At 42.8% G+C, this 14,374-nt stretch overlaps 1 protein-coding gene across 3 annotated transcripts in view; it reads left to right on the top strand.

Moving 5' to 3' along the window:
• Nucleotides 1–14,374, top strand: part of IRAG1 (inositol 1,4,5-triphosphate receptor associated 1) — an 857,666-nt gene that overhangs the window by 796,605 nt on the left and 46,687 nt on the right. For all 3 annotated transcript variants that reach the window (XM_085648179.1, XM_085648178.1, XM_085648180.1), the window contains 3 exons: nucleotides 4,974–5,114; nucleotides 10,308–10,439; nucleotides 13,748–13,889. In XM_085648179.1, coding sequence (XP_085504305.1) covers nucleotides 4,974–5,114; nucleotides 10,308–10,439; nucleotides 13,748–13,889 — 415 coding nt within the window. The remainder of the gene's footprint in view (nucleotides 1–4,973; nucleotides 5,115–10,307; nucleotides 10,440–13,747; nucleotides 13,890–14,374) is intronic.

The raw sequence follows: 14,374 nt of genomic DNA, 5'->3' as shown, positions 1-14,374 counted from the left end.
ACCCCATGCATTCATCCGTCAGATGCACGGAATATCTTTTTCAAACTCAAAAGTTTTTCAGCTGCATTTTCGGACTGTGTTTTCCAGCAAGATGTACAGAGTACATTATGCAGCTTATAAGTTCTCTACTGAATGTTTTTTTACACTGTTTTTTTTGTGAGAAAGTAGAACCCTTCACAAAATGATTCCCAACTGATTGCACTGCACTTGTGGGCCAGGCATCGGGCATGCTTTTGTCGCAGAGTGCTCGCTGGAACTTTTATCCGTTCATTTTCATTCAAATTGAATGTAATAGTCAATCCCATTGATTTTTATTGATTTGTTTTTCTTTTTTCCCCATAACTTGTGAATATTTATATCCCTTGCTTTTCATGTGAAGAATTTTCAATGTTAAAAGTTTATGTTTTTCTCTTAAACCCAGTGAGGACACGTATGTTCTTTATATCTCTAACTTTAACTGAACATTATTTTTCTTATTAGTGGGTCCTTCTTTTTGGGCGCCTCACATCAAGACTGTGACCTCACTGTGCATGCATAGCCATGCAACTAGGCACCCATATTGTTTAGCAAGTTTATTGGGCTATATAACTCGAGCGGCTTGATGAGCACAAGAGCACATCTGACGTAGGCCCATGACGTTAGGATCCACAAAAAAGATTGTGTGCACCCTTTGTCCTTACAACAGAAGACTATAAACACAGACAACAACCCGCCTGGAGGGTTCCGGACGGATAACCCGATTGCGAAACATCCATGGCAGGTGTTTGCAGTATGACGTGGCAGAAGCTATATTTTCGAGACACCACAAGTTGTCGAAATGTTTTATAAAGCACCAACATTCCACTTTCCGTCCTCTTCGAACACTGTAAATCCAAACGAGAAAGGCAAACAAACACCTGCCTACAGAATCAGAGTTCCCAAATCTGATTTTGCAGCTGTGCAGAGACAGCCTCTCCTGTACTGTTTTCCTTCAAGAATGTGTTTTTCTTCCAGGAAAAGTGAGGAATCCCTGGCAGGCGGCATGTTTGCCTTTGATCATTTATGTAATTGTGCTAACCTGTGGCTGTGGTCATGTCAGCAAGAAGCTGCCATATACAGAACACCTGCTTTGATGGTTGCTGGCAGACCAGGCACGTGACTTGAGTATCATGGCTTCCAAGACAAAGCCCTGCAGCTTGATGGCCATGGATGAGAGTGCAGAGAAGCACTTGGTGCAAATAAAAATCACAGCAACTACACACACTTGCTACAGCTCTCATGCTCAAGGCACACCCAGGCTTGTCTTTCAGTGCAGGCTCTTCCACAGTTCCTGCTCACACACTGATGAGACATCAGAGGCAGCAATGATGGCTCTGGGGATACATATGATTACAAGGACACTGGTGAGAATGTTTGCCAGAAGTGGAGAGAGACACAGTCTACATAAAATATGAACTGTGTTTCCACGTACATAATGTTTATAGCTCTTTCACGACTCAATGTCACAATTAAAGTACTTTGAAAGGTTTTGCTATGGTGTGTATTGTATAATTCGTGGGAAAAATATGTAAAGTTCCACAAAGTTTATTTTCTAGCTGTCAAATGTTGAGAGCGTTAAATGGAGGCCTGACGAAGCATTTCATTCTTCTTGGACAAACATTCATGGAGAGAGGGACATTTGCCCCAATGGCAATGTGAATCTTGCATTCCCATATGAACCTCATTGTTAGGGGTTTGGAGGAGGATTCAGCATCATGCATTATTTCCACCAACTATTGCATTTTCGAAGTGGACTCTTTTCGACTCTCTTTTCGTTGCTCTAAAGCCACCTGTTGCCTTATTTTATTCTGGGACCAAACAATAAAGTAGTACCATATACATGTAAAACCCAGCTGAGCCATGCTCTGAACATATAATACAAGTACATATAGTGCTGGCAATCATAATATTAGGCCTGTGGCTGAAAATGTATGTGTGCATCAGAGAGGAGCCAGTAGGTGGTGACCTGGAACAGATCATTATAGTGGCAAAGGTGAATAGTTTCTTCTCTCCTCCTCTGCCTAAATTCTATTATCAGAGACTGGGGCTTCGCTGTAACAGAGAGAGAGAGAGAGAGAGAAACAAAGAGAGAGAGAGAGAGAGAGAGAAAAACAAAGAGACAGAGAGAGAGAGAGAGAGAGAGAGAAACAAAGAGACAGAGACAGAGCGAGAGAGAGAGAAACAAAGAGACAGAGAGAGAGAGAGAGAGAGAGAGAGAGAGAAACAAAGAGACAGAGAGAGAGAGAGAGAAACAGAGAGAGAGAGAGAGAGAGAGAGAGAAACAAAGAGACAGAGAGAGAGAGAAACAAAGAGACAGAGAGAGAGAAACAAAGAGACAGAGAGAGAGAGAGAATGGTTTTATCAAGTTCAATAGTCATTGATGCTCTACTGGACAAGTGTTGCTCATATGTGCTGAATTAGACTTTGATGGGCATAGTGGATATAGTGAGCGGGAAAAAATAATGAACAGCACCCAGTGCAAATCAAGCTGAGCACAACATCTTTGGACTCCCCATACGTTCCCAACAGGCGCCTCAGGTCAGGAGCCAGTTCCTGATGAACACCCCACAGATAAGGAAATCAAGATGGGATGGAAGAGCCTACATTTATTTTTGGCCCTTCATTTTAAGCATTCTTCATAGCTTGCATACACATAAATGCTGCTTGGAACATATTGCAAGGTTTGGAAATAATGGCTCAAAACGAATTGCTCAAGTGCTCTGTAAGAAAGTCGCTGACCGTAGAAAAAGAAGCGTATTAAAATTTCATTAAGCTAAAATCCAGTTGTTCACATGCAAGAGGTGGAGCCAAAGGCTCTTTATTGCCGGCTGAAAACTTAATCTGCAGTTACCCATGAAGTCTGCACAGGCCCACCCTTAAAATGTGGTGCAGGGTGTGAGTTCACATTCCAACTGTTGAAGCCCAGATGCAGTGCTCATGCACTAACTCAAAGAAATTCAGAGTTAAATGTATTCACTTTAGAAAATGCAATGACATTAATTAAAAGAGGCACCCAGCTGTAAGCTGTGCGAGCGCACACATTCATGATACATCACCCAGTGCGCTGGCGCAGAGCAGAGCTGAGTGCCTATTATTAAGCGATTGCAACAATAATATCTACACTTAACGCAGAAATACTCAGAGTTAGTTCATTGGCTGCAGACAGCACAGTGCAAAAACAGGGATCACATCTGCCTCTAAGACGCCGATTTCGATGTTGGGTGGGAATTCCTTCCACCCGACACCAACTCGGTCCTGTGACCGACCGACAGCAGGTCGGCGTTCCCGACTCCCTCATTAGAATGCGACCAAACACTGTTCGGTCGCATTCCTACATTTCTTTATGGGAGCATGCATTACGGCTGTAAACCGTCTGTAATGCATGCTCCCATAGGGAAATGGAAGGTGTGGTTCATCCCTGCACGCCGTGGCAGGCACCTAATGGTGCCTGCCACGGTGGAAGGGATCAACAGCACCAAAGGGGCCCCCTCGGCCACCAACCGGAGGACGCACACCCAAGGGGGCCCTTCTGAGTGCCCCCAAACATGCTTTTCGACATGGTTTCCATATCGGACAGGCCAGCATGATAACCATGCCAGAAACCGTCCATCATAATCTCAAGGGTGGAAAGATCCGCCCTTGAGATTACTGGCCGCCATCCGACTGGCCCACGGGCTCTCCGAGCCCATCGGAAGCCAGCCGGAATGACCGGCCAGTTTACTTTTCGACCACCTAGTTCATAATTAGGCAGTCGGAAAGTAAAGCGGGCGGCTTATTACGATGTTGCCCTGAGGGCTCCGACCATCGGTCGGAGCCTTTATGGGCCGCATCGTAATCAGCCACATAGTCTTTCAAAGCCCTGGTATCTGCAGTTCATGCAATAAATAACTTGGAGAATTTCTGAGTTAAGTGCATGTGCTTCAGGCCATGCCACAGCTTGAAAACAGGCGCTCAGCTCCGAGCCACCCCATGTTCATGATATGGCTCTCTGAGTCTAAGTTCATTGGATAGAGCAGGAGTCTTTAGAAGGATTATAAACTTCCGCATTGAAGCTGAATCCATGCAAGACATTGCATCATTTTTTCTAATGTTTCATTCACTTTCGAGGATGGCAGAACTCCACAGGGCAATTCTGGTCGTCTCCGGGCCTGTCATCATTCTATGTACTAGTAAACCAACTACTGCCTAATGCTATATACCGACAGAGGCAGACAAGGGCATGTTCACCTCGACCACTGTAGTACGGGCATACCAAGCACTGCCAGCTAAACCAGGAAAACACATGCAGGTTGTTTAAGGGCAGTCTACTTCCTGTGCATGTGGCCACTAACCTGCTTGCAGTGTTTGTGCTATGAAGATAGTAAACAGACTATAGTCTGCTGTGCCATAGCTTTAGTTGTGGATGTGGATGCGTCTTTAGTTCTGTATCCCATAGTCTGTTTACTGTGTTAGTAATAGCTAAACTGTTAATAGGCAAGGGGATACCTTGCTGGGCAATTTAAACTTTTCTTTGTTGCAAAAATGTATTTGATCTTTAGGGACATATCCATCACCAAAGGTACAGGGAAAAATAAGCACTGCCTTGTGGAATCCAACCTTCCCCTTCATGTCTTAATAGGTGATGTATTTGGGAATCGGCAGGCCCAGTTGGCCCACAAATGTGCATGGGCTACCTAAATTCCCTCTGGTAAAACTGCAACTACTCGATAAAATAGACCAGTGCTGATCATCCAAGCAGGCCTATTCCGCAAATGCAACACGCGTGCGCAGGAAGAGATGGCTTGTACGAACACATATTGTTTTATGGGGGAAAAGAAGGGTCAAACAGAAAGAAATGTAAAATTATTTCATTTTCTAATCTGCCTCTTGCTTGATCTATCATATTTATGGTTAGATACCTTCACCGGGACAGGCATGTAAAAGGTAATACGCATCCCCTTCTTGTCCCCTTACAGAATGTATTTGTGCAGCTTTCCTTGGCTTACAGAAATGACAGCTATACACTGGAATCCAGGCTCCACCAGGCAGAAAGGGAAAGGAACCTGACTGAAGAAAATAACGAGAAGGAACTGGAGACCTTCAAGACATCCATCACAGTAAGAGGGCACTAGTCAAATGCTCTAAAGAGTAAGGAGGAACGGAAAAAAAGATTTAATTTACCAGAAGATTCCTTTAACTAGGATATTAATATTATTTTTCACGGTCCTTTTCAATAAAACCTAAACTCTGGTTCAGACAAAAACCTAAAGGAGGCTTTCATGCTGTGCATTTAACCAACAGATTTGCCTAATTGACAAAGGAATGAATGAATGAATGGACAGTGCTTAATTAGTGAAAATGAAAAACAAGTGCAGGAGTCTATGGTTTTTCATAGGAGGGCCACCACTGGAGCTGACAAATACCAGGGTTTCCGAATAACAAGGTTGCCTAATCTTTATTCCACCTCATGCCTCTTTCTTCCACTACCCTACACTTCCTGTCTCTTTATTTCACTTTAGTATGTACTTTTTCATACCTGCTCTTACTGTTAGTCAACTTTACCTATCATTCTCTTCCCCTTTCTTTCTCGATTTTCTGCCTTTCTTTATCTTGTTCTGGGACGAACTCTTATCATGAAAAATAACTTTCAGTCCCCAAAATCAGTGCCAGTACTCAACACTTGCAACTGCATGTGCAAATTATGCAATGTAAATTAATTAATTTATAAATGAGACTTTTTCATGTGTCAGGTACCTCCCAAAACTTAGAACACTAAACATTATTTTGAATTTTATCCATATTTTGGAATGCGCCAATTATTTACTGATACTCACTCTGCTTTCCCACCTCCACTCCAGTACTTACTTTTTGAGGTGTGTCCCTCGCCTCCCATACACAATGAGACCTAGCCAAAGGACTCCGTGGAGAAGGATGTTTGGCTAGAATTCTAAGAGGAGGTCTTTAACAATGATGCCACCACTGTTCAGCACCCAGCTAGATTTCTGATCGAGAACGAGACAAAGGAGAGGTTCTCGGACCTAGCAATCAAGAAAACAGTTGAGATGCTAAAACTTACAAGGGCAGCTGGCCCTGATAATCTGCCTGCAGTAGTAATAAAAACAAATACTGCTTGGTGGTCCATTCTGTTTTATACCCTCTTGCAGGAAATACTCTCAATAGGAAGATTCCCAGATAGCTGGAAGGGAGCAGTGATTAAACCTATATATAAAAAAAGTTAATATGCCCTACCTGGAAATTACCGATAAATAAATCTGTTGGATGTAAGTGGCAAGGTCTTCTCTAAGATTCTTTTGGTGATGTTAAAGGAGTGGTCAGAAGCAAATTCTATTATCCCTCGTGAAGAGGGTGGTTTTAAAGAGAACCACTTGACGACTGATCATTGCTTTAGCCTATGGGCCATTGCTAAGAAATCCATAAAGCAGTGCAGAGTATTTTATTGTTGTTTTGTTGACTTCAGCTCCGCATTTGAATCTGTTGATCGAGCCTTGCTATGGGAAGCACTAAAGGCATCTGAGATCCCAAAAGATTTGCTTTTGATCTTTCAGGAACGACACAGAGAAAATTGGGCCCGAGTCGAATTGGATAGTGGAAGGGTCCCTGTCTAAAAGAATTAACATAAGGAAAGGCCTGCGACAAGGGTGTGCATTGGCACCAACACTATTCTCCCTGTTCCTGGCCAACCTCCCAAGTGTTCTAAGTCATCCAAATACTTTTAGCCCAAAAATGAATTGCACGCATATTAGCTGCCTTCTATATGTGGATGACTTAGTGATCTTCGATTTGACAGGAATTGGGCTCCAAAGAAAATTAAATATATTTGTGGACTACGGCCAGAAGAAAAAATTAAAAATAAATATGGAAAAGACCAAAGTGCTCCAAATAGGGAAACATAGGAAAAGCATGAGTTGGGCATTAAACAAAGGCAAATTAGAGAGATTGGACAAAAACAAATACCTAGGAGTGTGGTTCTCCCATAATCTAGGATGGAAGGATCACTTTGCAAAGCAAAGGCACTTTCGACTGTAGGAGGACTAAGGATTGCCCCATGTTGTGGGGGCCCCTCCCTGCTCCCAATGCTGATGGCCACAATTTCAATATGGTGCCGAGGTCATTGGCTTGGGGGCACTTGGAAGAAGGACGGTGCCTAAAAAGCCTACTTTCTCTTCCATCTTTCACTATGGTGCAGCTGTTAGAGTGGAAACGGGCCTTCCGGGGTGGACATACCTAGCCTATGCAGAAATAATAAAATGTTGGACATGAATAGAGAGTGGGTAAACCTCTAAAATCTCCCAGTTGTTTAAAAGGGAGATAATGTACAGTGAGCTAACTTGGGCCCGTGGAGGTAGATAAAGAATTCAAACATGCTGTAGGGAATTAAAAATAGATGTAGTAGATGATATCAGTCTGATAGGAGTGAGTTAGGTGGAATTGAAAAGAATAATAAGGCAGGTCTCAAGGGAGGAGGACCTTACTTACCTGAGAGAAAAAGACCTTACTTACCTGAGAGAAAAGCAATCTGTTTCCCATCTGTTAAGTTCATGGATGGATGGTGAAACCTTCCCTTACTTGGAGAGATCGCCGAATATCAAGATGCGTCACAGGCTCCTGAGATTTAGATGTGGGTTGAATCAAGTGCTGATGTAAGGAAGTCATGGTATTTTGCTAAACTAAGGGAAAATTTGCCAATGTGGCCTTAACAGGAAAGGGAATTCAGTTCACAACCTTGTAAATTGTTGATGGGTTTTGTCCCAACAGAAGTCTTTTTTAAAACCTGTATTTATAAAATACGATACTAGGGATAGGGGGCAAGCAAATCAACTGTTGGTTGAAATTAGATTCCTAGACATGACATGTGCCATGGAGCGATTTTTTTGTCTGTTGACAGTTTTTACAGTCGATCTGAGACAAATTAATTTATTTGGTGGAGTTCTTTATTTAATCCACTGGTGGTTGAGAATCTACATATTTTATCGTAGGATGAATACGTTTTATCGTATTTTATACCTGTAGTTTATATTAGGTGTTGTGTGTTATCTTACCATGATATTATAATTTAAAAATTGTTTAACAAGACTGAGGTCTAAAGAAACATATGTTTTTACCACGACTACTCCTATCTAAAGCACTTTATCTTTAGATGTTCCTGTCCTTGCGTCCCGTCCCTCTCCTCTCTCTCAGGCGCTTCCCCTTATGTGGAGCCATGAAGGGATGGAGCCCAGCTGTACTTCCTGTAATCCCCAAGCAATATGAATCAAGGTTGTGGCCAAGGAAGTGAACGTGGAACATCAGTTCCAGGGCAAGGAAGATCAACTGAAGTAATGAATAATTGGTGTGTTACCTTCTCAAACCTTCCTCATCCCGGTCCCTACTATCCAGGGATATCCCAGAGCAGTGAGCTCACAGTTCGAACCCCAACAAGTAAAAACACTCTGAAGTACCACAATATGACCCAGAGGAAGGAGCACCATACTACCTTAAGCAATGGCGGTTGGAATAGAACAGCAGGTGAATGAGCCACTAGGAAGAGTCCACTGAGTAACCACAGCTCTTACTGACTGCTAGAGAATAGAGGAAGCAATTCAAAGAGAAACAAACAGGCACCACAAATAGAGGGACAACTCTGCCAAAGTCAAACTTAGGTAGAAGTAAATTAAACTGCCTGCACTAAAGCAACGGGAAGGAAAAGCCAACACCAAAGCATAAACAAAGAGACCATGTAATTACAAGAAAGAACTGACCATTGCCAAAGCAATAGAAAGCTGCAATAAAAAAATCCAGCCCCAAACATGGGCACTCTGAAAGAGGTAACCAGAGAGGCAACAGCCAAGACCAAGATCTTATCTAGTATGAGGAACAATTCAACCTGGTGGCCAAAGAAGGAAGATATATGGCAAGGCAGACACCCCATAACATCTGACATAGCTGAAAGGCTACCCAACTGTGTTAGGTAGCCGCAACAATAAGAAAACATCACCAAATGCCTAAGTGAAACCACCTAATGGATGAAGGCAGGAGACCCAGAACTGCACTGAATCCAATTCAGAAGACCACTCAGTGGAACCACAAAGCAAAGCAGGCAGGATGAGGGGAGGTCAGACAGCTGCCAAGCAGCCAGTGAATCAAAGCTCAGCCAAGCAGAAGGGAGCATGAAAGGAAGAAAGAGAGGCCAAATTTGAATCTCTCAAGTTCAAAACCAAGTTGGGAGCAGAAGAAACAGCCAAAGTGACCATCCCCGAACACCACAAGCACCAAACCCAGCAGGTAGCACAAAAGTGAGTAAAGTTAAATGCCTTAAGCCTGAAGACTCCCAGGGAGCAATAGGGAACCTGAATGTTGGAGGCAGTAAAGGAAGCGTGATTGTCCAGACTTAATGACACAAGCCCAAAGCTCTACATGGAGCATATGAGAAAACCAGAGTAATCTAAACAATGAAGACCCCAAGCCCATCATGTCATACAAGTGAAAGCCAGAGCGGTAAGAGCCACTTACAGCAACAGTATTCAACCCAGAACAAAGGAACTAGAGTGTGAGGGGGGACTAGACAAAAGAGAGTGCTGGCAAAACTGGCAGAGCAATGATCAGCGATTGTTTTGCCGCCGCATTTGTGGTTGCAAAGCAATCGTCCCTTCCCCTGCAATTTAGTATTAGGAAGGGGCATGCCCCTTCCTAATAGCGACTCACAAACCCTATTTTATGAGTCCGTAATAGGTTACCGACTTGCAAAATAGGGTTTGTACATACTACAACCCTTTTTAGCTGTCTCAGACAGCCCAATTTTCAGTTTGCGACCGCTAAAAATGGTCATACTTCTGGCTCCTAGTTTATAAACGTCAATCACTAAAAACACAAGGTTAGGGGAAGTGACATCACACAACGCTTGACCCCTGATTACATCATAGTGTTGACCCATATGCTACCCTTAAATCCTGCACAGCCTTCTATTTGTTGGTGATGTTGGAGAAAAAAAACTTAGGGCCCTTAAAGCTTTTTGTTATTGTTTGTTCCTTCCATGTCCTTGTTAACTCCAGGGGCAAGAGATCGCAAGGGCAACCAGGGCATTACCTTGGCTAGCAATGGCCAAGCCAGGGGTAGAACTTGCTTACTTTGGCATCCCTTAATTGACCTTAAACGACACAAATAGGGAGCTGTTCCAAAGCAGCAGTGCGTGAAATTATAATACAGAACAGAAATCATGGATTGGCGTCATTAGTACATAGTAAACATGGCATTCTTTTTTCGAAATGTGCCTCCGTTTAGATTTTAATGCTGTACCAAATTATTCCTCCCAGGCATCTGCATCTCTGTGGCAGCACTCTGATCACAGAGACGCTTTTCAGAAGCTGCTGGAGGACATTGCTGTGCTGCACCGCCTGACAGCGAGACTCTCCAGCCGTGCTGAAATGGTTGGTGCTGTGCGCCAGGTAAGAACTTTAAAGTTTCATTTTTTCCATTGCTACACACTGATTTATTCTCATGCCGACATGCTCAAATTTGTTTAAAGAATCTAGAGACACTTATATATCTGCAGCAAGCATGCTCGTGCACTGTTGAATGTCCACTTTATGTGTAGGTGAGGTATAAAAATGTCAGCCTCCAACACAGTGTCACGTGACCTTCAACGTTGTATTCAGTGAACCTTGTCCTGGGAGCCATGCCGATAACCCCCCTGTCAATCGCCCACACAGCCCCATTGCAAAGGAGCCTTTTCAACAATGGCTGCCAGGAGATTTGAGCCGATATCTACTGGTCGTGAGAGAGGGCTGGGTCATCATTTTCTTGGAAGGTCTGTGTAGATGGAAAAGACCTTCATGGGTTGGAAAACATGAATATTACATGGCCGTGCCCTTTCCAAGGAAACCAATAAATCTTATTTGCAAAGTCATGGCAATTTACTTACAGCCTTCTCATGTTTAATCCTGCTACTGCAACATGGTAGGTAGCACAACCCATCAAAGAAAGAATATTAAAAAAATATGCACCTCGACTGGTCCCATGACTAAAACAAGCATTTGCAATGTAATCGGTCTCACATTTGCGAGAGTTTAAGCTATTGGCATTGTAAATGACAATGCCATTTATTTCTGTTTTGATAATTAACACATAAACAAAACCCATTGTCATTTACAATGCCAATAGCTCAAATTCTTGTAAATGTGAGATCTATTGCATTTCAAAGAAGCGGCCTTTATTGTCCTTGCTGCTTGAAAAGTGAAAGGGTGCGTGGCGCACTGAATGTTGCAGGAAAGAATGACATGCCTGCAGTCACCGAAACTATTCAAAGAAAATAGTGCTTACAGATTAAAAAAGGCTCACCATGTAACAACCAAAGTAAAAGGGCCAGTCCTCATTTTAGGTTATAAATCAAGACAAGGCGTAGTAAGGAGGGACTAACAAGCCTATTAACGAATCAGAAGCCAGCATTTACGAAGGACAATGACACAAGCAAATGACAAATATTGGCGGAGGGTGGGCAGGGCTTCAAGTCCATATTCCAATACAGCATGCCTCGCAGCCCAGACTCGACCTAAAAATGGCTGTAGACAGGGTAGTTTGCGACTGCTGCCAGGCCTTTCAGTCAGCCTTCGTTTTGCATAGAAGAATGCCTTGCAAAGCGGGGTTTTTACGCATAGTGGACTGGAACATGGCCTGGCAGGAGGTCTGGGCCTGCGGCAAACCGCTATACAGCAGGGCTGGCTGCAAGGGAGATTAGGCACTGACCCTTAACGTGACTCCAGTGAGGGTGTACTACACTGGATATTCAGTGCAGGGCCTGGATGCAGCCGCCCCGTGTATCGCAGGGTGTGGCTGAGCAGTTGGTTAAGTCCAGACCCTAAGGCTAGCATTCACACAAAGAGAATTAACTGTATGAGAGCTTGGGGCAGGCTTTGAGGCCAAGAAAGCAAGTGTAATGGATGGTACAGAGACTGTGTGTCAAGCAAGCACAAAAAATCACTAAAGTCTCCTCTGTACATGTCTCAGAAATGCAAAATAACCCAACACTGTACAATTATTACCAGAGAGAAGGTTTGAGGTCTTAGACTGTCTACAATAGTGAAAAATGACCATCTTCTCCTAATGTTGATGGTAATTAATAGGTGAGACCTAACATTGTGACTGAAGATTGTATATTATGCCCTACTCAGAAATGTACTTCGCGTGTACAGTATGCAGTGACATGGTCAAAATAATTAGAATTTGTTTCAACTTCAAATGTGGACCAGATAGAGGGGCAGTTTAAGAAATTTTCTATAGAAAATGGGGGTTAAGGTTAGTTTATAAGGTCTAGTCAGTTAAATTTGGGTTCTATGTTTCACCTGCTAAGCTATAGGCAGTGTTTCATGGTGGAGGTAAAGTAATCATAACAATTCACAAAAACAGACCATTGAATGTAGAATCGACTGGAAGCTACAACGAATAAACTGCATCTCAGGATTACAGCTTCTGGCGTTCAGAGTCTTAGAATGAGTGGGAGATGTTCATGAAGGCCATTGTCTAAGCTCATCATGTTGTTTGAAGGATGGGTGTGTATGAAAGTCAAGCATAAACCACAAAAAATAGAAAATTCTTCTCTACCATTCTCCTCATGAAAACTACCTTTGCAAGGATTTTTCCAGAATTAAAAAGCTATGGTGTAAAGCATTTACTTCCCCTTTAATGTGTGTAAACATTAGCCACCAAAAAGCACATAATAGAGTTTCAACAGATGTGTGTATCCTCTGGATTAACTGACTATCAGGTCGAGGCAGCATATCCTGCTACGTGGATCAAACTGTTTCCATCGCTTAGAAATTTTCTGTTTGATGGAAAGTCAGCGATAACAATTGATAAACACTGTCGAACATTTCACTTCTAATCCTGCTTCATACATTTAGCAAGTTATTCAATGCACTTATGTTTATGTCTTCATTGATTCCTAAAGGTCACTATATATATTATCAGTTCTACTCCAAATGTTTACTGATTGAATTTTGAGAAAAACCAAAATACATTCACAGCGGGCAGATTTCAACTGCAGAACATCAGGAAAATCTGGTCATGTTTTTCCATCCACACAGCCAGGGCACTGATACCCTCATTGGCCCTCAGAAAACTTGACTATTCTAAAAGCCTTTGATAGTTCTTCCCCTTTACTCCTTTTCTCCACTAGACAAGGCACATACTTTGCAACAAGGACCCTTCATATTCTCCTAAACACACTTCTACCTCCAACTAGCATGAGTCAGCTGGCCACGAACGGAGCTCTCGTTAAGTTCCTGAACTTGGTCTTCAAAGCCATAAACGAACTACAGGGCTTATTAACAAGCCCCTTGCACCACCGGTGAATCACTTTTTCCTAATTTTAAAAGTTCTGTTCAGATGTGGCCAAAAACTCTTGCACTCAGGTAAGCATAACCTGTGCAGCCTCAATATGTAGGATCTTCCATGTACTTGATCCACTGCACCGGAAGCATCTTCCTGCTGAATAGTACTCTTCGCTAACCTTCTTCAAGACTGCTCTCAAGGATCACCTCATGTCAGGTGACTCACAATCACCAGCTGCACACCCTCCTGTCCTTCTCAGTGCACAATCCTCTGTAAATATAGAAATATGCCCAGGAGTCAGCTGAGTTTCCTTTCATATCTGTATTAACCCTCCATTGTGCAATTAACTTCAACAACTTTACTTAATAAAATGCTTTTTTGGTGCTCCAATAAATAAAATAAACAAAGTTCTGTTTTTATGTCTTAGGAGAAGAGAATGTCAAGAGCAACAGAAGTCATGATGCAGTACGTCGAGAATTTGAAGCGGACTTATGAAAAGGACCATGCAGAACTGACAGAGTACAAGAAACTTGCAAATCAGAACTCAAGCAGGAGCTACAATGGTTCTGGTAATTTGAATATTGTATATGATTGCTTTAATAAGCAAAAATAGACAAGACAATGCAACTTCAACTTCCAATCAGCGTAGGACTTATGATGCTGCCTGTATCATACATTAAGCAGCCAACAAGTCCACATAATTAAATGTGGACAATGGCATCACATAAGAAAGGGTCACTAGGCTTGCAAATCAAAACCATGTCAATGTATTCATGAGAGGTTAAACGCTCTGAGCAGTGTGCTCAGCCGTGAAACAGCACAGACCAGACGCCTAGCAAAGGTTCTGGGTGGGCCCAGTCTTCTTCTCCTATTGGATCATCCAGTCACCATAAGATGGTGATTCGGTAAGGTCATTATTACAGATACAGCTAGAATCTTGGCACCAAAAGGCTACACGCATCAACCATTCTAGAACCACAACGCTCGGCCAACCATGCTCAACCAATTGAGTAGCCTCTTCCTCTACCACCTATAAGTACTCTGGGGCATGATT

Source organism: Triturus cristatus, chromosome 3_2 (assembly GCF_964204655.1).
Source record: "Triturus cristatus chromosome 3_2, aTriCri1.1, whole genome shotgun sequence".
In the NCBI taxonomy this organism is placed as follows: Eukaryota; Metazoa; Chordata; class Amphibia; order Caudata; family Salamandridae; genus Triturus; species Triturus cristatus.
The sequence above is the reverse complement of the archived record's forward strand: the minus strand, read 5'-3'. Positions and strand labels throughout refer to the sequence as shown.